The 24,384-nt window shown below is 43.4% G+C and overlaps 1 protein-coding gene across 1 annotated transcript in view; it reads left to right on the forward strand.

Annotated features, from left to right (window-relative positions):
• The window catches only part of gig (TSC complex subunit tuberin), a 686,003-nt gene that overhangs the window by 430,768 nt on the left and 230,851 nt on the right, over positions 1-24,384 (forward strand). The window contains exon 20 of the mRNA XM_080266862.1: positions 4,059-4,246. Within this exon, the coding sequence (XP_080122988.1) occupies positions 4,059-4,246 (188 nt within the window). The remainder of the gene's footprint in view (positions 1-4,058; positions 4,247-24,384) is intronic.

The following is a 24,384-nucleotide window of genomic DNA, read 5'->3' on the forward strand; positions in this document are numbered from 1 at the left end:
TACTTGAAGTTATGACAGTGAAAGTGAAACCGTGGCTCTTTACGTATTTTACTGAAAAAGAAATTGAATGCCTACAGTGACAATAAACTACTATTACTGAAGGAAACTTATGGATAAAGACTGTAGATATATATAAGTGTTATATAGTAATAGGAATATAAAGTGTGAGTATTTTCATGAATAATAAATGACAGAATACCAGCGGTGAACGAGTGCAAGTGGGAAGGTCATACGTGCTCGTAAATTTCATTGCTTTCACTTTTTTTTTTTTTTTTTTTTTTTTTTTTTTTTTTTTTTAAAGTATGGATTCCAAACTATTTGAAAATCATAGAATAGTGTTTCTAGTGATAATATCAGGCTGTGGTAATCATATTACGGGTTTTCGGGAAGTGTAAAGTGGAGACTTCGTTACCCAACTTCAGAGGTCTCCACAAGTCGACTTCGTTACCCAACTTCGAGGTCTCCACAAGTCCTACAGTACTCGGCGAAGGCTCAACAAACATCCCAGGAGAAAGCTGAAGGTATGTTCCATATGCATATTTAATTTTAATATTCTAGGACTAATAACTGATTTTTGGCAAATATTTTTAGAAAGTCTGTCGGAGTGCGAATATCCCAGCAGGACACGCAAGTCGAGCCAAAACAACCCCACGGTTTAGGGGTTAAGAGTGGTAGAGGATGTGTGGATCAAATAGTTAGAGTGAGACAGATAGTGGAGAAGGCCTGTGAGAAGGACTGTAAGGTGTTTATGGCATTCATGGATCTGGAAAAAGCATACGAAAAAGTAGACCAGGAGGATTGTGGAAAGTTTTGCGCATATATGGTGTAGATGGTAAGGTGCTATAGCCCTTCCAAAATATCGAGATCATTTGGGCGTTGTCTTTCACGGAAATTCCTCTTCGTGCGATGTTGCCACAGTTTCTACTGGGCCAATTATCGGATTAGAGACAAACTTCTAGGGACAACCCACACTCCCAGCTCACTCTCTCTCTCTCTCTCTCTCTCTCTCTCTCTCTCTCTCTCTCAGTGCATATAAAATCAACATTATATGGAGATTCATTTCTGTAAAGTCTATACAGTTTTATGAATTATTAGAATTTGAGGAAAAACCTCTTGACTCTGTCTGTCTGTCTCTGCATATAAAATCAACATTTTATGGAGATTTATTTCTGTAAAAAGTCTATACGGCTTTATGAATTATAGATCCTCTGTTTGCCTTCTTTTCTAAAAAATACTTATTTATGCTGTAAATAAGTTATTTTTCTCAACTGTGGAGCAGACGAGGGTGAGTAGGGGTAGGAGCTTATCTTTTAATGGCAGTCAGAGAAAGTGACCTGCGGATTGACATCTGACCTACCCTCACTGACTCACCTACAAGTGTGACAGCATTGGAAAGCAACGTTGCCAAGTGTTGAGGTATTTATAAAAAGTCATTGGTATTATTAAAAACAATAGGAATTTTCTTACACTATATAGCCTTAATAGAGAATTATATATACATGCACTGTAGGTAAATTTCATTTAGAAATAGTAAATAGTTGACATGAGACAGAGAGGTGTGTTTTGGTACTGATTCGGCAGTGTCGCGTGAAGGGGAATTCCCATGAAGGACAACGCCCAAACTATCTCGATATTTTGGAAGGACTATAGATGCTGTCAAGAGTTTTTATGATGGTAGCAAAGCATGTGCAAGAGTAAATGGGCATCTAGGTGAATGGTTCATGATCAGTGTGGGTGTGATGTTCCCATGGTTGTTCAGTATATATACTGTACATAGATAGGGTGATGAGAGAAGTAAAAACACGAGTAATAGAGAGAGCGAGTGACGGCGTTGGTAATGAATGGTGATGGATGGAATACCCCAAATTTGTTGTATACTGATGATGCTGTACTACTTGCATATACCACACAAGAGCTTAGTTGACTAGTGCAGAGTTTTGCTAATTGCTGTGAGTGTCGTGCCTTGAGGGTAAATGTTGAAAACATTAAAGTGATGGTTTTTGAGGGAGAAGGTGAATTCCAGTGTGATGTTTCAGGGAACAGAGAGACTGGAATTGGTGAGAAAGTTCAGATACTGGGATACAGTGATAGAGAGGAAAATGTTCAAAAGAAGCGGAAAGTAGAATGACACAAGGAAGGAAAGTAGCTGGTGGTACTAAAACCTTAATAAGAGACAGAGACTTGGGTGTTGCAGCTGCACGAGGCTTACATGAAGGAATGTTAGTGCCAACTTTTACGTATGGATGTGAGACTATGATGTGGCATGAAAATGAAAAGTCAGGAGTAAGAGTAGTGGAGATGGGTCTGCTGAGGAATGTATTTGGAGTACAGAGAGTGGATAGGATACAGAAAAATGTGATTAGTGAAAGATGTGGAGTGAGGAAGTCTGTGGAAACCAGAATCGAAGAGCGTGTACTTGGGTGGTAGGGTCATTTGGAGAGAATGGATAACAATAGAGTGGTGAAAATGGTATATCTGAGCAAATTTGAAGGAGGAAGGAGGCGAGATAGGTCAAGGAGAAGGTGGAAAGACATGGTGGATGAATGTATGAGGAAGAGAGGTATGGAAGTCGGTGAGCCTAGGGGACTGACGAGATCGAGCTGGCTGGATGAATGTTGTGAGAAGAAGTGCATGATCAAGGATTTGGCACCCCTTTTTAACATGACAGTGTCCAGATTGACTCTATTGGATACCTTTGTGTGGAGCTACAGAATGTGATGAATATTTTTGGTGTATCGGATAGAGCCAGGATTCTTGGGGCATGAATGATGAGTGAATGGAAGCTTGGCTCATTGGATTGGGCAAACTTTAGCTGTTTGGACATACTACTTTCACCCCCCCCCCCCCAGGGTGGGAAAGGAGGTCTGGATGATGATGATGATGATGATGATGATATGATGATGATGATGGTGGTGGTGGTGGTGGTGATGGTGGTGGTGTGGTGGTGGCGGCGGCGGCAGCAGCGGCGTCTCACAGTTTCATTGTACACATAATCTATCTTCAGCAAACATTTTTATTGCTTCCAGCATCTTTCATTCTTCTTTTCTGCCTCAGGATGAAATACTGTATGGTAGTGATGCCTGGGCAGTAAAGGAAGAGGATATTCCTTGGCCCAAATGTACAGAAATGACAGTGATTAGGTGGTTGTGTAGTGTGTCCTTGAATGCTAAGCCTGGGAGTGCCTGGATTGCAATTGAAGAGTTGAAAGGAAGGAGGGGACTTGGGAGTATAGGTGTTTTGAAGAGGAGGGGTAGAAATTAAGATGGTTTGGGCATGTCAAGAGGATGGAGGATGACAGTTGGGTGTGAAGATAAGTGCAAACATTAGGGGTAGCGTTGCATGGAGCAGTCAGAAAAAGACCTGGGACAAGGTCATAGAGTGTGACCTCAGGGATAAGGGACTCAGTAGGGAGGCTGTCAGATATCAAGCAGTGTGGAGAGCCCCCTCTAGGTGACCAAGGCTGACACATGCAAGCATGTTTGAGTCTATAAACGATACAAACAATGCGAACCAATTGTATTTCTAACGTTTCACAGAGCCATATGAGTCTACTCCGTTTTAAAGGCCACTAGGCTAGCACAAGGACAAGATCCATGGCTTCTGATACCTTTATTAGGTATAGAAGAATGGATTTTCCCAATCCACACCACATTCTCTCTTTTATTTACCATCACACCATGCAGGGGTTATGTAAGCAGTGTTTTTTCATTATCAACTGCTATCCTTTAGAATAGCAAAGAAAGTAAGCAGTGTAGAAGTGTGTGTTTCTGAATCTCATGTTAGACTCCGATTCAGAGTACTGTACTTACAAGTGAGCTTTCTGCCTGTGAGTGAAATTGATAACGTGACTAATTACCAAGCTTGTAGCCTCATTTCAGGTGGGACCTCCCAAGGTCAATGGTAGACACCCATCTACTTCCCTATATCCCTGTTGGGTCAAAAAAGGATTGGTTCATTGATGGATAGATGGTTATTTAATAAACACTGAAGATCAGTTTAGTTTTGTAAGACATTAATACTCGGGAATCACGTAACAAAAACGACTTCTCTACCCTCAGGCAATGTATCATGGATGATGCGACTGCAAAACCACCAGACATATGGACCAGGTGCCCCAGGAGTTAATATCCATGACATCAGTGAACTTCTTTCCCCAACACCCTCCAAAGAATCATATGGTGGTCTGTCGTCAGATTATTCACGACGTAAATACCCACCCTTCTTCAGCTATGACCCCAGGACAGAGGTAGCTACTTAGAAAGATTTTTGTTTAATTATGGTATCCCAGCCATAGGCTCCTACACCTCAAAATAGGTAGTATGGAACTGGCAGTTATCAATTTTACGTGCATTATGAGGTGCCAGTTGAATGAGAACCATGCTTGCTTGCTTTCTGCTTCATCATCTTCATCTTAGAGTGAGTTAAAAAGTAAATCATCACCATGCTCAAAATGATCGAAGCCCATTTTCACAGGATGTCCTACCCATGTTTAGCCCTTTCACCTGCCACCATGCCCACCTGTCATGCCCTTCTCTCTGCTCATCCTACTCTTTTTCTGGCCCTTCCCTCCCTCTGAGGTAAATCTGATAAACCTTTGTCATACCCAGTTCATTCATCCTACACTGGCAACTTCCACTAAGCATTGTATCCTTGTCTTACCCCACCTTGCACCACTGTGCCAGCGTGTCCTGCTCATCTTTCTCCACCACCCTACCCGTTTTCTTTGCCCCAGCTCAGACCTTCTAATTGAAATTGTTGTGATGGTCAGTGCTGTCCTTGAAATGACCCTCATTCAGTGAATATGCTTGTTCTGTTCTGCTCCATGACCCACCCCACCTATTCCTTTATGCCTTAACTCCTAACCAGCTACATATAATATGTTAACCACATGCACGGCACATATTTCCCTTTACAGGCCTTGCTGCCTACACACACCGCAAATTGACTTAGGACCTACACAAAGAATTGTTATGGGATAGTTGCCTGTCTTTGCTTTGTGTTTCCACCTCTACCAAGTGAATTTTTTGGGCAAGTAGTAACTGGCAACTCCTCTGGTGTTGGTGGGAGGTGGTGAAACACTGAGCACGTCAGTGCTTGCCCAGAAGCGAGAGTGGAAGTATATGTTCCCGTTGCTCCGAGTTTGCACCTCCCTCTTTTTTCTTATGCATTACTGTTTGCCCTGTTATTTTCCTAGAGTCGAGTTGTCATACCTGGAAAGTACAGCTCAAGGGATGACAGGGTCTGTATCATTGCATGGAGGCAGGATAATGTCCCTATCAACACGATTTGTGAACTTACTGGATGCGCAAAGTCGACTGTCATGAAGAGTCTTGCTGCAGCGCGCAACCTGCCACCTGATGTCATACCAGAGCATAGTCATGGCAGTGGAAAGAAAAGAATGGCTTCCAGAGGTACATATATGCTTCTGAAGAGGGAAGTAATCAAGAATCCTCAACTGACCGCAGCAAAATTGAAGAGAATGCATCCCCAGCTGTTACAAGACATCTCAATTCGAACTATCCAACACTGCTTGCAGAAGGAGCTGGGCTTGCCAAGCCACACCACAGCCAAGAAATCACTTCTTACTGACAGCATGAAGAAGCAGCGCATTCTCATTGCCAAGAAGTATGCACACTGGATATCGGATGAGTGGAGAATAGTTATGTTTTCCGATGAAAGCACATTTCAACTGTTCCAGGTATGTTCTTCCAAGGTTCATCGCCCTGCCTCCCATAGTTGATATGACCCTGCCTACATGGTGCTGACTGTTAAGCACCCACAGTCAGTAATGGTATGGGGGTGTTTCTCAGGTGAATTGGGAAGGGGAGGCTTCTACTTTCTTCCTAAGAACTTAATGATGAATGGTGACCAGTACAGTCAAGTTTTGAAAGATCATTTGTTAAACTTTTTTGCTATTCATGGGTGTAACTTTTTCATGCACTGTTCAGCTCCATGTCACAAGTCAAGAAAGGTGACAAAATGGTTTCAGGATAATCAGATTGAGGTCCTCGACTGGCCTGGCAACAGTCCGGATCTAAATCCGATAGAAAACTGCTGGGCAAAGATGAAGAAAATCATGGCGGAGAATAAGACACCGAACATTGGTTCCTTCTTCCTCAAAAAAAAAAAATAAATAAAAAATAAAAAATAAAAAAAAAAATGGTGCAAAGAAATGTCCTTAGATGCCTTTAGAGATCTAAGTGATTCCATGCCAAAATGCATTCAACTGGTCCTGAAAAACAAGGGAAACATTATTTCATATTAATGAATGGCATTTCATGAATGAACATTGTGATATACTATGATTTCTGTGTTTTTTAATACCTTTTGGGGGGAGGTCCTAAGTCAATTTGTGGTAGCTGTACTATCATTCCAGTCTATCACACCCATTACTTTCTGCTGCACTCCACCTGTTTCTGCTCTTATGTGCCGATATCCTCGATTGCCAAGCAGCATTCAGTGTCCATATTCCCTGGGTATATTTACTTCATTGTGGTCTGCTGCCCATCACCCTCATAGCCCATCTCCCCCCCCCCCCCACACACACACACACAATTTCTTGCTGTACCATCTTTGGTCCACACCTCACTGGCCTACCTCTCCACAGCCTACACCAGTGCAGTATAACATCTGACATGGACTGCCTCCCACCCCCAACCAAATCCATTCCACCCACTCGTCTCAACCCACTTCACTTATGACAATCATCTTCATAACATACCAGTGCAGTACATCATCTGATACCACCTCCCACCTCTAGCTCCAGGAGGAGTAGACTGTAGAACCAGTTGAGCAGGGCAGTACTCCCAAGGTGGATGGAAAGCTGATGACAGGGAGAGCTGGAGCTCCCATTTCATCAGCCCTCGGGACTAGTTCCTTTTTTTTTTTTTTTTTTTTTTTTTTTTTTTTTGGGGGGGGGGGGGGGGCGCATAGGCTTCACAGCCTGCTATCAAGGCCCAGTAGTCCTCCTACACACCACACACCTCTACATGTCACCACTTCGGCACTAACACCCACGGTTCATACTGAATACATGTCAGGACTGTCTCATACAGGACTGGTGTATTGGTATTAGCGGGGGTATTTTTACGACATGTTGGCGGGTCTACTGGTAGATCAGTAAAGTATGATTTTTAGTAAATTCAAATCCTTAAACTGTTTCCTGCCCCAGCGGGATTTGAACCCGGGTCCGTTAGGACTGCAGCCCACCTCTCTACCGATTGAGCCACTGCCTCCCCAACCATCCCCCTTTGCTGAACTTTTTCAGTGTTTCAGTAACACAGAGAGTAGGCCAGCATGCTCTCCAGTACAAGTTTCTCTAACTATCAACACCAGACTACATGCATTGTACACACTACACTTCCTTTTCCAAAATTAAAAAAATCATGGCTTCCTCACAACACACAACCTCAGAGTCCCCAGGGTGGGGGGACCATAAATGCCCCCACCATCCACCTTTCTTGTGGTGACAACTCAGTGAGCTACCTTTAACCACTGTCTGACTCACTTCCTCTTCATTTCTGCAACATTCGTGGCCTTTCCACTAACTTTCTCTCTGTGGAGCACCACCTCTCCTCCTCTAAACCTCACCTTCTCTTCTTAATCGAGACTCAGCTGTCTGAGGCAACTGATAGCAAACTCTTTATTGTATCCTCCTCCTTTCTCTATATTCATTTCAAAGCCAAAGGTGGCTGTTGTATATATGTACGCAGCGACTTATCTTGCTCTTGTGTTCCTGAACTTGATTCTTCTGAAGTCTCTATTCTCTGGCTTCGGCTTTCCTGTCATTCTCTGACTAAATATATCTGCACTGTTTACTTATCCCCTAATTCTACTGACTAACAAAAATTCTTTGACTATCTTACTTCTACAATGGAACACATTCTGTCCATTTCTCCTTTCTCTGAAATCTCCATTCTAGGAGATTTCAATGTTCACCACCACCTTTGGCTGTCCTCACCTTTCACTGATCCACTTGGTGAACAAGCCTACATCTTTTCTATCCTTAATAACCCAGAGCAGCTTGTGCAGTACTTTACCCGTATCCCTGACCGCCTTGGAGAGAGTTCCAACATACTTGACCTCTTCCTTACAACTAATCCTTCTGCTTACACTGTTAAGAGGAGCCTGTGGAGTCACGTGGAGAGACAGGCTGACGAATGAGGATATAAAGGAGCGTTGTGGTGTGGATGTGGATGTGATAGGAAGCGTTGTGAGGAACACACTGAGGTGGTTTGGCCATGTGGAGAGGATGGAGGGTGAAAGACTGACGAAGAGAGTGTATATGAGTAAGGTGGAGGGTGGAAGAGGGAGGGGGAGACCGAGGATGAGATGGAGGGATGGGGTGGAGAGGTACATGAGAGAGGGGGGTGTGAGTTGGGAGCAGGGCAGTGAAATGGCGGGGGACAGGGCGACTTGGAGGCGATTTGTTTGTGGCCACCCCAAACGGGATTGAGGCGTCTGGCAATAGATAGATAGATAGATAGAACTCTCCTCCTCTTACTGGCTCCCTTCGCCCTCTGTCTGTTCGCTGCACTGTTGCATTTTTATCTCTTTCTATCGCTACTTCAATGGTCACTGCTCCTCTGAACTTTCTGCTTGTATCCCTCCACCTCTCCGACGGGCCTGTAGCACCCATCTGGCACAAACTCTCATCCCTTTTTTGTCCAAGTCTCTAATGCAAGAGTTAACCATTACTCTCAGTCCTTCATTTATGCAACAGGTCAACTCTGGAACTGTCTCCCTCTGTCTGTATCTCGTACTTCCTATGATCTCCAGACTTTCAAACGCAGTGTGTCCAGGCATCTTGAAATAAATGGATCTTGAATTGGCTGTCTTGTATTATTTTTGTTTTTTTCTTGGAAGGAAAGGTTTGTGGGCTCATGGTCTTTGGTTCCTTCCTCCTTGCATTAAAAAAAAAAAAAAAAAAAAAGTCTACCTCACCTACACATGTCAAGCCACCCCACACATTTCTGTACTTCCCTCACACTCCTGGAAAACCTGAAATGTCACAGCATACAACCATTGCGTCAGTCTAGCCTATTTTGGGCACACTTAATGGTAAAAGTGGTATATGGTGGTAACCATCATCCACCCACTTGATGTACTGCAGCCTATTTCGTCTTTTGCCTCTGTCATTCTGTTTTTTTATCTGCCCTCCTCTCTTCATCTCCCTTCCCTTCCTCTCACTGTTTATTACTTATCTTTTTACTTTAGGTGGCTCTAGACCAAGTGACAAGTCTAATGGTTTCCTGTAACTCAGAAAACCATTTTCAACACTGGGTGATTGCCATATACCCAGATCTTGAGGTGAAGTAGAGCCTGTTATGGTGCCCCTGTTAACTGGGTCGAAAAAAACAAATGAGGTATCCATCCAGGAACCAAACCTTCACATTTTTCTTGCACCTCGTCACAGCGAGGTGGTGTCAGTTATAAGAAAATATCGGTTCGCTGCTTGGGACGGTCCTGCAGTGGCGGTTGCTTGCCTGTAGTTAATGGGTCTGCTAGGCCAGCCAGACAGGTAAATCAGCAATAACAACAACAACAACAACAACACAGTTATAAACATTTCCTGAATTGATATTAATTGGCCTAAGATGATTTGGGGACTGCAAGTACTTGAATTGCTTGAAAAAATTCTCAGTAGATTTACTTGCAACAGAATATGGCTGATGAACAACAATATAGTGACATGTGGATTTAAGTTGACCTGATTGAATGTGATTAGACATGACTTGACTCACTCTGAGTGGATGTTGCTGCTGCTCATCATCATCATCATCATCATCCAGACCTCCTTTCCCACCTTAGGGCTGGGTGAGGAGCAGCAATGTCCAGAAAACCTAAATTTGCCCAATCCAAGGGACCACAGTTCCATTCACCCACCATTCAAGCCCCTTGAATCCTAGCTTTATTTGATATGCCAAAAACATTCACCACGTTCTGTAGCTTCATGTAAATGTATCCGATAGAGTCAATCCCGACGCTGTCACATTAAAAAGGGGTGCCAGATCCTTGATCATGCACTTCTCCTCACAACATTCATCCAGCCAGCTCGATCTACTGTGAGTCCCCTAGCCTCACCGACTTCCAATCCTCTCGTCCTCACACACTCATCCACCATATCCCTCCACCTTCTCCTTGGCCTACCTCGCCTCCTCCCTCCTTCAAATTCGCTCAGATATACCTTTTTCACCACTCTATTATTATCCATTCCCTCCACAGGACCATACCATCTCAGTACACTCTCTGATTCTGGTGTCTACAGACTTCCTTACTCCACATCTTTCACGAATCACATTATTTAATATCCTATCCACTCTCTGTACCCCACATACATTCCTCAACAGTCCCATCTCCACTGCTGTCACTCTTGACTTTTCATTTTCATGCCACACCATAGTCTCACATCCATATGTTAAAGTTGGCACTAACACTCCTTCATGAAAGCCTTGTGCAGCTGCAACACCCAAGCCTCAGTTTCTTATCAAGGCCTTCATAGCAGGGAACAGTTTAAGGATCTGAATTTCATTAAATCAGGCTTTACTGATCTACCAGACAAACCACCAACATGTAAAAATACCCCCGCTAATACAAATACACCAAGTCTCGTATGAGACAGCCCTAGCGTGTACTCTGTATGGACGGTGGGTGTTAACGCTCATGTGGTGACATGTAGAGGTGTACGGTACGTAGGAGGGCTTCTGGGCCTTGAAAGCAGGCTGTGAAGCCTATGTGCAGGGTCAAAAAAAAAAAAAAAAAAAAAGCAAGCTACTTTCCTTCCTTGTATCACTCTAATTTCCACCTCTTTTGCTCATTTTCCTCTCTTTTCTGTCAATGTACCCAGGTATTTGAACTCTCTCGCCACTTCCAGTCTCTTTCCATTCACTGTAACATCGCACTGGGATTCACCTTCTCCCTCAGTAACCATCACTTTATTCTTTTCTACATTTACTCTTAAGGCACGACTCTCACAGACTTTAGCAAAACTCTGCACTAATCTACCAAGTTTGTGTCCAGTATTTGCAAGTAGTACTGCATCATCAGCATACAATAAATTAGAGATATTCCATCCATCTCCGTTCATTACCAACGCCATCCTCCTCTCCATCACTCGTGTTTTTACTTCTCTCATCACCCCATCCATATATATATTGAACAACCATGTTGACATTAGACATTGTTGCATGCCCACTGATCGTGAACGATTCCCTTAGATGCCCATTTACCCTTACACTTGCCTCACTACCATCATAAAAACTCTTGATGGCACCTTGCAGCTTACCATCTACTTTGTACATGTGCAAAACATCCACAGTCTTTCTCTGTCTGCTTTGTCATATGCTTTTTCTAGATCCACAAATACCATAAACATCTTATGGTCCTTCTCATATGCCTTCTCCACTATCTGTTTTACTGCAAATATTTGATCCACATATCCTCTGCCACTCCTACAGCCACCCTGTTCATCACTCAGGAGGACTTCTGATATATCTCTTACTTTCTCTATAATAATTCTTCCATATACCCTACCACACTCAGTAAACTTATGCCATGATAATTCTTGCACTCACTTCGCCCACCTTTATTTTCGTACAGGTGTACAATCACAGCCTTTTCCATTCCGCTGGCACAGTTTCAACTCATCCATGCCTTCTTACATATCTTCAACAAGCACTTCATTCTGCTCTCTCCACTACACTTAATCATCTCTGCATGCACCTCATCAACCCCAGGTGCTTTCACATTTTTCAGTTGAATCACAGCACTCTTCACCTGTGCGAGGGTCACGTTTCCTGGCACTGCATTCCTTCTCTGCACGCCCCTAATACCAATCATGTTTACAGTGAGTCTGCTCTCTCTATTCCCACTCATCAGGCTTTCAAAATATTCTTTCCATCTGGTCCTTACTTTTTCATCCCCATGGGTTAATAATCTACCACTTACATTCTTCACACCTTTACATTTCTTTCTGCTGTCACTTCTACATTTCCACACCTCTTTCCAGAATAACTTCCTATTTTCAGAGTAGTTTGCATTCATTTTTCTTCCTAGGTCATTTACCTCCATTTTCCTCTTCACTAGTCTCTTTATATGCTTCTTGCTCTCAATATATTCAGTTTTTATTTCAATTGAACCCCCTGTCCTGTAACCACTCTAGCCAACTGCTGCTGTTGTTATTTAACCCCAGCCAGTGTTGTCAGACAGATCCATCAACCACAGGTAAGCAACTTCCTGTGTGAGGCTGTCCTACAGGTACAGTACAGTACTGTAGAGATCAGACATCCCCTTGTGGTAGATGGCTCCTCACCAGGGTCCCTCACGCTGTGTGATCAGGGAAATATGAGGTGGTTTGGGTCTAGGGTGAATACTGCAGTTGCTTCACCTAGGGTGCACAGCATCACCATGTGCAGGTTCCTTGTCAGTTCTACCTGATTTGATGTGAAGGTTGTGAATGGACCTAATGACCTGAATGGCCATAAAAAGCTCTGATACTGGCCTGACCTAGTGTGAGTGGAGAAGAAAGACCTGAATAACTCGGAACTGACCTAGATGACCTGAATGTGTCTGATTTGATATAAATGAACCTAATTGGACCTGAATGGCCATGAACTAACTCTACAGCCCATGAGAATGTGGACAGACTGAATGGACATAACTGGGCCTGTAGAACCACCAAGTTATTACAGCCATCCCTTATAAATGACCAGCATTCCTTTATAACATGCTCATTGCATATACAGTACAAGATATATTTGACTCTACAGATCATATGCTAAACAGTGTGCTGACGGACATATAGAAACATGTGAGGCTATAACTCACTGTGTCAGCAGTGAGCTGTATGGAGACATATGTACCAAAAAATGATAAGTGGTAGCTCAGTTGTAAAGTTGTGTGACTGTAGCATGGTATGAATGTCATTCATATTTCTGTGTTTTAATGCATACACATACTAAATGTTGGTTGCCAAGAACATAGGAAAATGACATCCATGAACTTCACAGGAAAATAACCTTAGATCACATCCAATGCAACTCCCTGAGTCCACGATAACGTGTACAGTATTAGGAAATGAGCAGTAAGTCATTAAATGAATTTTATTTAAGGACTCATTGCTCATTTCCCACTATACGTTATTGTGGAGTCAGGGAGTTGCATTGGATGTTTTTCAACAAAGGTGCGAACACTCATGTATTAATCCTAAAGAGTCAGGTGTGTGTGTTCACACACACATTGCAGAACTGTAAAAATTTGAAATTCCAATACTGTATTTCTGCAAGATTACAGTAATGCAGACTTGTATAAGTATACATTATCATAAAACACATTAGAAATAACCTATGCATTCTGTGAGTGAGTAGTGCGCAATATGCATATCAGTCAGGTTGTAAACAAATGTCACACCTGATCACCCGCAATGCAGTGCAGTGCAGTGGTGAAAGATGTGAAGGAACTAAAACAGGTATGGGCAATAATTAATGAATTACAGGAACGAACCTCGGAACAAGAGAGGGAGATGAAGGAGTTGAAAAACAATCTAGAGAGTGTCTGCTCATGCAGTATTGATTAGGAGAGAAAGGTATCAGAATTAAGAGCAAGTAATGAATCAGCCACAAGCGAAATAAAACAGCTTAAATGGGAAAATGAGAGGCAGGAGGAGGAAAGCAACAGGCTGAAATGTAAACTTGACAAGTATGAATCTAAAACTAAGATGAACGAGGAACATGTCAAGGAAATCCAAGAACACCACAAGAGGTGGAAGAAAACTCAACAGGAATATAAAATAAGTCTAGGAGATTTTAGAACAACAGATAAAGGAAAACCAGGAAAATGTGGAGAAGGAAGTGGTGAAGATACTAAAAAGTAGAGAATCTTTGGTTAGGGATGTAGCTGATAAGAAAAAATGTGTGATAATTTCAGGATTAAAAGCAAAACCTATGTCAGTAAGATCAGAAAGGGAAAGAGAAGAACTGAGATGGGCTAAAGAGATAATATCTTTAGTTATGGAGGGCGACAACAAAGCACAAGAAGAGATTGAAGAAGTGTTTAGGCTGGGAAGATACGAGGAGGGAGGGGCACGGCCAGTAAAAGTTAAGTTTCGGCCACAGGTTATAGTAAATGAGATTACCAACAAGACATGGAAACTAGCAGACAAGGAGGGGTTCAAGAATGTTTGGATAAGGAGAGATGCAAATGAGGAAGAAAGAGCTAAAATATAGGTACTAGTCAAGGAAGCTTAAGAAAAAAGCGATCAGAGAACGGAGGAAAACAGAGGTCTGTTGGAGAGTCATGGATCAGAAATTAAGGAAGTGGGACCAATGGGGAAAGGAATGGAGAAGGACACAGTAAAAAATAATGTAAAAAGATTGAAAGTGGCATATGCTAACGTTCACAGCTTAACCTCAACACTGCTAGAAATAAATGATTTCTTGAGGGTAAATGAGCCAGATATTGTGTGCTTTCTAGTGACCAAGTTAAGAGAGGGTATTGATATCTAAATGGGAGGTGGTAAATACAAATAATGGAGAAGAGATAGAAAAAATGGGAGGAGGGGTGATGATAGCAGTGAAAAACAGCATAAATTTGGGTGATATGGAAGTGGGAGGTGGTAGGGCAGAAGTTATAAATATGAAACTAGAAACCAGACCAAAAGACAGGAGAGACATTGCAGTAGCATATGCACCCCTCAAGACAAGGGCATGGAATGAGGGTGAATACCAGGAGATGTTGTCAGAAATGGTAGATGCTTACAGAATATGATTGAGAAAAGCAACAATATACTTACTCCTGGTAAGTGATTTGTATTGTAAAGAGATGAACTGGGAAAACTGGGACTCAGGAGGTAGTGAAGATTCATGGGGCAATATAATGTTAAATATAGCAATGAATAATGTGATGGTTCAGTGGGTCAAAGAAGAGACAAGATTTAGAGGTGATGACACACCAGCAAGACTAGATTTACTGCTAATCAAAGAACCTGATGTAATTGAAAATCTGAAATATCTGTGTCCTGTAGGAAAAAGTGATCATTAGGTGATTGAGTTCCAAGCAGTAGGAGGGAATGTGGTGACAAGAGTTGAGCTATACAGGCATGGAAGATACAACTTTTACAGGTTTGAGACAATTTTTCAAAGAAGTGTATTGGAGAGAATTCAGAGAAACAAGAGAGACGCAGAAGAAGTTGGACATCTTTCTAGGCTTTTACAACTCAGGTGTGGAAAAACATGTGCCAAAATCAAGTGAGAAAGGGAACTGGAAAAAGAATTGGTTCAAAAGGTGTATGATAGCTAAAAAAGAAAGGGGTTGGGCATGGAGCACATGGAGAAGGAGAGGCAGTAGTAGAACAAAGGAAGAGTACAAAATAACTAGTAATGAATATACAGTGAGCCCTCAGCTATCCGTACACTCAGTATCCGGACATGTTCAGCATCCGGATACTGGGCCTTGTCTCTATTAAACCATTACCCAAATTTACTTGCTAGCATCCAGACCTAAAAGTGCTCAAGAACTTTGGCCGGCCAGCTGACATGTCCAAACATTTGGCATCACGGCCACTGGACTTGAGTCGTGGGTGGGAAAAAGTTTGTAACCCACAACCAGAGCTAAAATGTCCATCCGCCCCTGTACCGAATGGTCAAAGTTGCGCACTTGGCCGATCACTCCCAATGAACCTCCAGCACCCGAGCAATATGACTGTAACCACAAGTGGTGTCCGAACGTCCGTACGCATCCCCACCCAGTGTCTAGTATCGCACAGCCACTGGGCTAGCTCCTTCCTCACTGCCACTGCGCACATACCACAGACCACAAGCCACGAGTACATGTTCGGTGACAGCGCCTGTCTGCCACTCCACCGATCGTCGAAATTCATGCGGCCACAGGGCTAAGTCTTGCCCAGCCACCACCACCATCGAACAGAGACCACAAGTGACGAGTACATGTTTGGTGACAGCGTCTGTCTACCTCTCTACCGAAGGTCGAAAATCGCGTGGCCATTGGGAGGCACTTGCACTACAGAGAGAGAGAGAGAGACCTTCCCATGCTGAGTACAATATCAGTACAGTAATTTCTGTACCAATGCATGTATGATAGTACAGTACTGTATATGTGTATGTACAGTACAGTACTGTACAATACACTTCCATTTGGTATGGGTATTTGTTTCAGTGCCACAGTCACCCACCTTTGCCAAGCAGCCGTACTGGGATAGGTTAGGTTTGGTAAGGTAAAGTAAAGCTAACCTATGTAATTTTGCCTGGGGAAAACATTGAGCATATTTTTGAGAAAATCCTATTGTTAATTTTGAAAGGACGAAGCGAACGTGGTTCCTGGCTGAGGGATACAGGTGGCTACTGCGTGTGTAACACAGACCACAATCCATGAGTACATGTTTGGTGACAGTACCCGTCTGTCCCTCTATCAAAGGTTGAAAATTGCACAACCACCGGGAGACACACAAGCACCACACACACAAAGGGATTCCTCCACACACTATGATTACAATAAGAGTATAAGTACAGTAATTTCTGTACCAGTGTATATGATAGTACAGTACTGTACTGTACACAGTACTGTACTGTATGTGTGTACAGTATGTACTGTACAATACTGTACTGCATGTGTGTACAGTATGTACTGTACAGTACTGTACTGTACAATACACTTCCATTTGGTATGGGTATTCATTTCATTACCATGGTCAGCCACCGCATCCAAGCAGCCCTATTAGGAAAGGTAAGGTTTGGTAAGGTTATGTAAAGATATGAAATTTTGCCTGAGAAAAACATTGAGCATATCTTCAAGAAAATTCTATGGTTATTTTTGAACGGAGGGGGCGAGCGTTGTCCTGGCTGAGGGGTACTGGTGGCCACCATGCGTCTAACACGGACAACAAGCCATGAGTAAATGTATAGTAAAACCACTTGCCCGGCCCTACACCGAATGGCGGGAGTCCCCCGGCCTCCGCGATTAGTGTGGAAATACCCCATCACACGTGCCTGTCCACTTCCTACCAAATGGTCAGAGTCGCCTGGCAAGCCACATTAGTCATACACTGCCTGAGGCGGTGATCTACTGGTCATCCACTGTTCCCATCATGTACTAACCCTTGCCTGGGCAAACAGAAGTGAACCTAATAGACAGATGTCAGTTTGCTGCGTGTTGCTTCCTCTATGCTCGAAAGCAACCTTTGGGTGCGATATGGTAGGACTGTACTGTACTGCTTGCTGGTGAACAAAGGCCCGCACCTCAGTTCCCGCCTTTCTTCCCCTCGTGAATGGTTCCACTTGCAACGATGGCTGTGACTGCAGTTTCTTTTGTAGTGGTTCCCTACCTTCTTCAGGTTGTAGCCCTGCTCTGCTGTATTCTTGTGTGTGTGGTGATAGCCCCACCACCATGTGAGGAACGGAAGAGGAAGATTGTGAGTCCCGAGAAGAAGCGTGAGATATTGGGAAAGGTTGACTTGAGCTGGACCACAGGACGCATTCTTTGCGAATATGATGTAGCCCGTTTAACATTGTTCAATATCAAGAAGTCACATGACAGGCTTACGAAGTACGGACAGGACTTTGGCGAAAGCACACGTCATGGTGACAGGAAGGTAATGGCCCAGGCCCAGCATGCCATTATCAACCAGTTGACATTGTGTGGTTTCGTATGCAAGCTGGTGCCGTTTTGCTAGTGCATGGGACCGAGGTGAAGTCTGCTGCTGAGCAATTTGCACACCTGCACAATGTGCAGGACTTCAAGGCATCTGAGGGATGGCTCTTTCAGTTCAAACTATGCCATGGACTTACTGGGCGTAAGGCACACAGCGAGACCATGGACACAGAAGCGGAAGAAATAGACCCATTTCGTCAGAACGTTCAGTGCCTGCAAGGACGAGGGCCTTGCCCTTAGTCAAGTTTATAACATTGATGAAACTGGTCTGTTCTACTGCTCCTTGCCCCTTACACCCTGGCTGAGGAAAGGGAGAAGTCTGTGTCTGGTCGGAAGTTGTCCAAACAACGTATCTCTGTTTTGTGCTGTGCCAGTGCTAACGGGACGCACTGCCTGAAATCCATTGTTGCTGGGCCTGCAAAACAACCACGTTGTCTCCATGGATTGTTGGATAGCCTGCCTATTGTGTGGTACCATTCTGTGAAGGCCTGGTTTACTGCTATGCTCTTCAGAGATTGGTTCCACAGAGATTTTTTCAAGGAGGTTATCTGTTATCAAACGGAGGACCTTGGAATCGCTTGCGACCAGGTGAAGGCACTCCCGCTCCTGGACAGTGCTCCTGTACATCTGTCTGAGAAGGATTTGGTTGCTTTTGAAAGGCAGATTAGGTGCATTTTTCTGCCACCTAATACGACTGCTCTGATTCAGCCAATGGACCAGGGTGTTATCATGGCTGCTAGGAGACTGTACCGCCGGAGGTTCCTGAACGAGGTGATGTTGGTGCTGGAGGACAAGGACGTGGTGGAGGACACATGTGGGGAGCAGACCTTGCAGAATCTTCAGCGTTGTGACCTGAAGTCTGCCGTGTTCTACTGGGCGAACGCGTGGAAGGAAGTCTCTGTCAAAACCCTCGAAAGCGGTTGGTCTCGTCTCCTGCAGGGAATCGATGCCCAGCATGACTTAGAGGGGTTTGATGTGGATGATTTCCACAGTCATCTAAGACAAGCAGGAGAGCAGGTGGACATTGATGATGTGCGGGATTGGTTGGATGACGTCGGTGGTGATCCTGGTTACCAGGCCATCTCTGATGTGCAGGTTACTGTTGCTGCCTCTGCGGGCATGGAAGAGGACAGCGGGACCAACGGGGACAAGGATGAGGACCCTGACTCGCAGCCCTCCTCAACTCCTTCAGTCCCTCATCTCAGTGTCCTCCGTGGTTACGTGGAGGTGGTGCTGGAGTATGCCGAGCACCCACACTGTGACAGGGAATTGGTGCCACTCCACCTTGCAATAGAGCTGCGGGCAGTCCAGGATGCTGTCATCCTCCAGCAGAATCATCAGTCCTATCGTCAGACCAGGATTGACTTATTCTTTAACCCCTTAACCGCGGCGAGTTTTGCTTTGACTTACGGCTCCCGCGGGCATATTCGCTCTCCGATAGACTCTCTAAAAATATTTACCAAAAATCAGTTATTAGTCCTAGAATATTAAAATCACATATGCTTATGGCACATACCTTCAGCTTTCTCCAGGGGTGTTTGTTGACCCTTCGTCGAGTACCGTAGGACTTGTGGAGACCTCTGAAGTTGGGTAACAAAGTCTCCACTTTACACTTCCTGACAACCCGTAATATGATTACCACAGCCTGATATTATCACTAGAAACACTATTCTATGATTCTCAAATAGTTTGGAATCCATACTCCAAAAAAAAAAAAAACTGTGAAAGCAATGAAAATTACGAGGGCGTATGACTTTTCCACTTGACATTGTTCGCCGCTGGTGTTCTGTCATTTATTATTTGTAAAAACACTCACAGTTTATATTTCTATTACTATATAACACTCATATATATCTACAGTCTTTATCCATAAGTTTCTTTCAGTAATAGTAGTTTATTGTCATTGTAGGCATTCAATTTCTTTTAGTAAAATACGTAGCATTCACTTTCTCGTCCTGTATACTAGCATTGAGAGTGAATGTCACTTTCACTTTCACTCTCATAACTCATAGTATTCATGCATGCTAGAGTGAAACTTTCACTTTCATTACTCCTAGTATATATACTCGCATTCTTATAATACTACTCATTTACATTTCTATTTACGTTCTCTATTTTATTTACATTATTTACATTTCTATTTTATTTACACTGTGTTAGGCACTGTCACTTGCAGTAACTTATAAAACTATTTTCCACTGTTCACTTATATTTACATTCATTGCTTTAACTTGCTGTTTACACATTATTTACAATTCCACTTGCACTGTTTTACTCACCAGAAAAATCGTAGTCACTCTGTATCATTTGTCAGCCCTTTACCTCTTTCCACACGAGGTTTAGTAGGGGGTAGAGGTCACAGGGCCCTTTGCATGGGGCTAAAAAGCGGCAGAATCTAGCAGGCGCGAATCCGACGTACTTTCACATTGAAAGATGACAGTAAACTGATACTGATGAGCCCTGGTGGCCTACCCAGGGAGAGTGCATTACTGCCAACGTCAGCCTTGTGAGAGCTGCTAATATATAGCTATGAAATGATTGGCAGGAAATCTAGACAATACATTATAAATTAGGTAGTTCCAGGTGAATGTAAATATCACTTAGGCTTTTCCCTTTCCTCCTTATACACTCAACCCTCGGCTATCACTCCCAATTGGTCCTACTATGGCTGCGCTTTAGCCGAAACCGTGATAGCCGAATTGAAGAACTTATGGAAATAATTCTAATTGGTGCCATGACCTCAATCTTTACCCCTAAGGTACCCATTTTGTACCACATATTAACATACAATAGTCCAAAAATGAGCATGTTTTATGATGTGATCATGATTCTTATAAATACCCCTCACAGTTGATTCACTGATGTTATATTTCTTCCCCACACTTCGCTTGGTCTCTCCATTGTCTATAAGTTTCACATTTCCAGTTTATCTGCATAACTTAGGTTCTTCCTTTTCTTTATTTCCCTGCCAGGTGCCGCAGCATTATGTTGGGTGATGGTAGTGGGACAGGGAGGGGGTACGTTGGCCTTGGTCATATCATAAAAAAGGTTATTGTTCTCGGTGTCACTGTTCACGGTCTGAGGGTGCGCACTTGAATGGTTTGGCGGGCAGGAGACTCGGTCGGGCAGCCAATCAGCGCTTGGCTGGCGCTGACGTCACACAACCAATCACAGAGTGAAGCTTTTGTTGGCTGGGCGGAGCACAGGAGCCTGGCCTTCTTGAAAATTTCGAGCATTTCCAGTGCGCGATAGCGGGGATTTAGTGCGTGATAAAGGTATTTGGGTAGTTTTTTATATAGGCGTGATAGCGAGATACGCTATAGCAGAACCCGTGATAGCCGAGGGTTGAGTGTACCTGTATATACAGTATTTTTATTACGAGAATAGATTATACGGCATATTTCAAGGGGAAATAAACAGCGAAAATTAGCAAACGACTGCACGTGAGGTGTTGTCAGGTGATAATTAGCCAATTTCTGGTGTATGGCACTATCACTTACCTTATTTCTTTTTTGTATATATTATTTGGTATAAGAATAGGGCATAGGGCTTATTTCGATGGATGAAATCAATGGAAAATTCCAGGAAAGATTTACTTAGTGTAGAATACAGTGTGGTGGCCTGCAATAATTAGGTAGTTCCAGGTGAATGTAAATATCACTTAGGCTTCTCCCTTCCTTTCTTATATATATTTTTATTACAAGAATAGATTATACGGCATATTTCAAGGGGAAATAAACAGCGAAAATTAGCAAACGAGTGCACGTGAGGTGTTGTCAGGTGATAATTAGCCAATTCCAGGTGTTTGGCACTCTCACTTACCTTATTTCTTTTTTGTATATATTATTTGGTATAAGAATAGGGCATAGGGCTTATTTCAATGGATGAAATCAGTGGAAAATTCCAGGGAAGATTTACTTAGTGTAGAACGGCTGGGCAGGTGAGGGGAGAGGGTAATGGAGGGGAGGTAGGGAGGGGAGTCAAGAACAGGGAGAAATGGCTAAATTGTCAACAATGGATGGGAGTACAGATGAGATTAGGAGTGCTGACTAGTGTTGGACATTGGCAGTACTGATAGATGATACAAGCCACCACTTGAAAGCCTGGGCGAATTCAAAATAACACAGAATCACAAGAATGACGCCCCGCGGTATGATCCCTTGCTCCCAAGCGTCACAAAAGTGACTCCCCGCGGTTAAGGGGTTAATCCTGCAAGCCCCATGAGTGCTAACCTGTTCTCACCACCACCACCACCATCACCAACTCGTTTCCCATCTTCACCTTCGGACCTGCAACCAAGCACATCGACAGCCGTTGAGTCTCCATTGGACGTAGGTTTGATGCTGTCTTCTGAGTCTCATGAGGTGGTAGGCCACCATCACCGCATCACACATCACCAGTCATCGCCAAGCTCTAGCAGGTTGAGGATGATGATGAGGAGTTTATTGACCTCTGTTAGGTGCTACTGTTTGCCACTAGATTACAGGGGACAACTCTGCACCTGCTGGAGGTGGCAGGTTATGAAGCCTGGCGGTGGTGCACTGAGTGGTAAGTACCCCAACCAAATGTTTTTGAGGAAGTAGCTTTAGGTTTCTTTCATAGTTTCCTTTGTGCTAAAATTTATTTAGGATATTCCGATATGTGTTTTGAGGTCACAATATGGCAGAATGATCTGAAAACAGTGCTAAAAATAGGAGAGGTACTGTACATACAGTAGTGTTTAGGTAGAATCTGTTTTGGTTTCAGTGTTTTTTTAGGATTCTTCTGTGTTTGTTTTGATGCCAGAATGACCTGAACACATTATCAAAATAAGGAGAGGTATTGTATATACATTAGTGTAGAGGAAAGATGTTGCCTTTCAGTGGTTTTTCTACATGCTCCATTACCTTTGATATGGCCTATTTGTGTTTTGATGTCTAAGTATGCCAGAATTACAAGAAACCACTGCCAAATTAAGCATAGGCATTGTACAAATGAGTTAGGTATAGGTTGGAAGTGGGTATAGGTAGGGTCTGGTTGTGGTTGGGGAATGGTGTTAATTATCCAGATGTTGCCACTACCCGGGCATGCCTTTGGCTCTAGTATGTGTAGATAAATGAGGGATTAATGGAGGGTTAGTTCCCCTCCCTGTAAAACTAATAACTCAGAGTCAAATGGCCACCCCATACGGGATTTTGGCGTCTGGCAATAGATAGATAGACTTTTCTTTGGACTGCACTGTTTTGTTTATACCTCTGTCTATTTATCTATTGCCAGACGCCTCAATCCTGTTTGGGGTGGCCACAAACAAATCGCCTCCAAGTCGCCCTGTCCCCCGCCATTTCACTGCCCCGCTCCCAACTCACACCCCCCTCTCTCATATACCTCTCCACCCCATCCCTCCATCTCATCCTCGGCCTCCCCCTCCCTCTTCCCCCCTTTACCTCACTCACATACACTCTCTTCGTCAGTCTTTCACCCTCCATCCTCTCCACATGGCCAAACCACCTCAGTGTGTTCCTCATAACGCTCCCTATCACATCCACATCAACACCACAACATTCCTTTATATCCTCATTTGTCAGCCTATCTCTCCATGTGACTCCACAGGCTCCTCTTAAATAACTCATATCCACTGCTCTCACTCTTGACTTGTGTCCTTCCAACAACGTCCAAGCTTCACTTCCGTACGTCAGAGTTAGTATCACAATACTGTCATGTAGTAACTTTTTCACTTCCATGCTCACTTCCCTGTTTCTTATCACTGCTTTCAAAGAACCAGCAACCTTTCTTCCCTGCTGCACCCTTTCAAGCACTTCACTCTCCAAACCTCCATCCTTACTCATCACACTACCCAGGTACTTAAACGTACTCACATTTTCCAATTCCTCACCATCCAACCTCGCTGTACATTCACTGACTTCACCTCTCTCAAAGACCTTCACTTTACTCTTCCCTACATTCACCTTCAGATTCTGTTTCTTACACACTCTCCCAAACTCATCCACCAAGCCTTGCATCTCCTCTTCGTCTTCACTCAACAACACAGTATCATCTGCAAACAACAGTACAGGGAGTTTCCAAACACTATCCTCTCTCACCAGGGCCACTCCAACATCCACTACCCTACCTTGTACCTCTTTTATTACCCCATCCATGTACAGATTGAACAACCATGGAGACATGACACATCCCTGTTTCAAACCAACTTTCAAAGAGAAAAATTCACTTAGTTCACCATCCACACGCACTGCAGCCTTCGCACCATCGTACATACTCTTCACAGCATTCAACAACTTCCCATCTACTCCATATATTCTTAACACTTTCCACAATCCTTGTCTATTCACCCTGTCATATGCTTTCTTCAAATCCATGAAAGCCGCATACAACTTCTTTCCCTTCTCTAGAAACTTTTCCACTAAAGATCTAAGAATGAATATCTGATCTACACAACCTCTTCCCTTCCTAAAGTCTCCCTGTTCTTCTCCAACTAATTTCTCTGTTCTTTCTCTAACTCTGTCAATAAGTATCCTACCATACACTTTTCCTATTATACTAAGAAGACAAATGCCCCTATGATTACCACACACTTCTTTTTCCCCTTTTCCTTTGTACAAGGGAATAATTATACCTGACTTCCAATCCTCCGGGACTCTACCTTCCTTCCAGGTTAATCTGCACATCTTCCACATCCATTCTACTACTATCTCTCCCCCGTGCTTCAGCATTTCACCACACACT

The sequence above is a fragment of the Coenobita brevimanus genome, chromosome 22 (assembly GCF_032717465.1).
Source record: "Coenobita brevimanus isolate Jiangsu-jjx chromosome 22, ASM3271746v2, whole genome shotgun sequence".
In the NCBI taxonomy this organism is placed as follows: domain Eukaryota; kingdom Metazoa; phylum Arthropoda; class Malacostraca; order Decapoda; family Coenobitidae; genus Coenobita; species Coenobita brevimanus.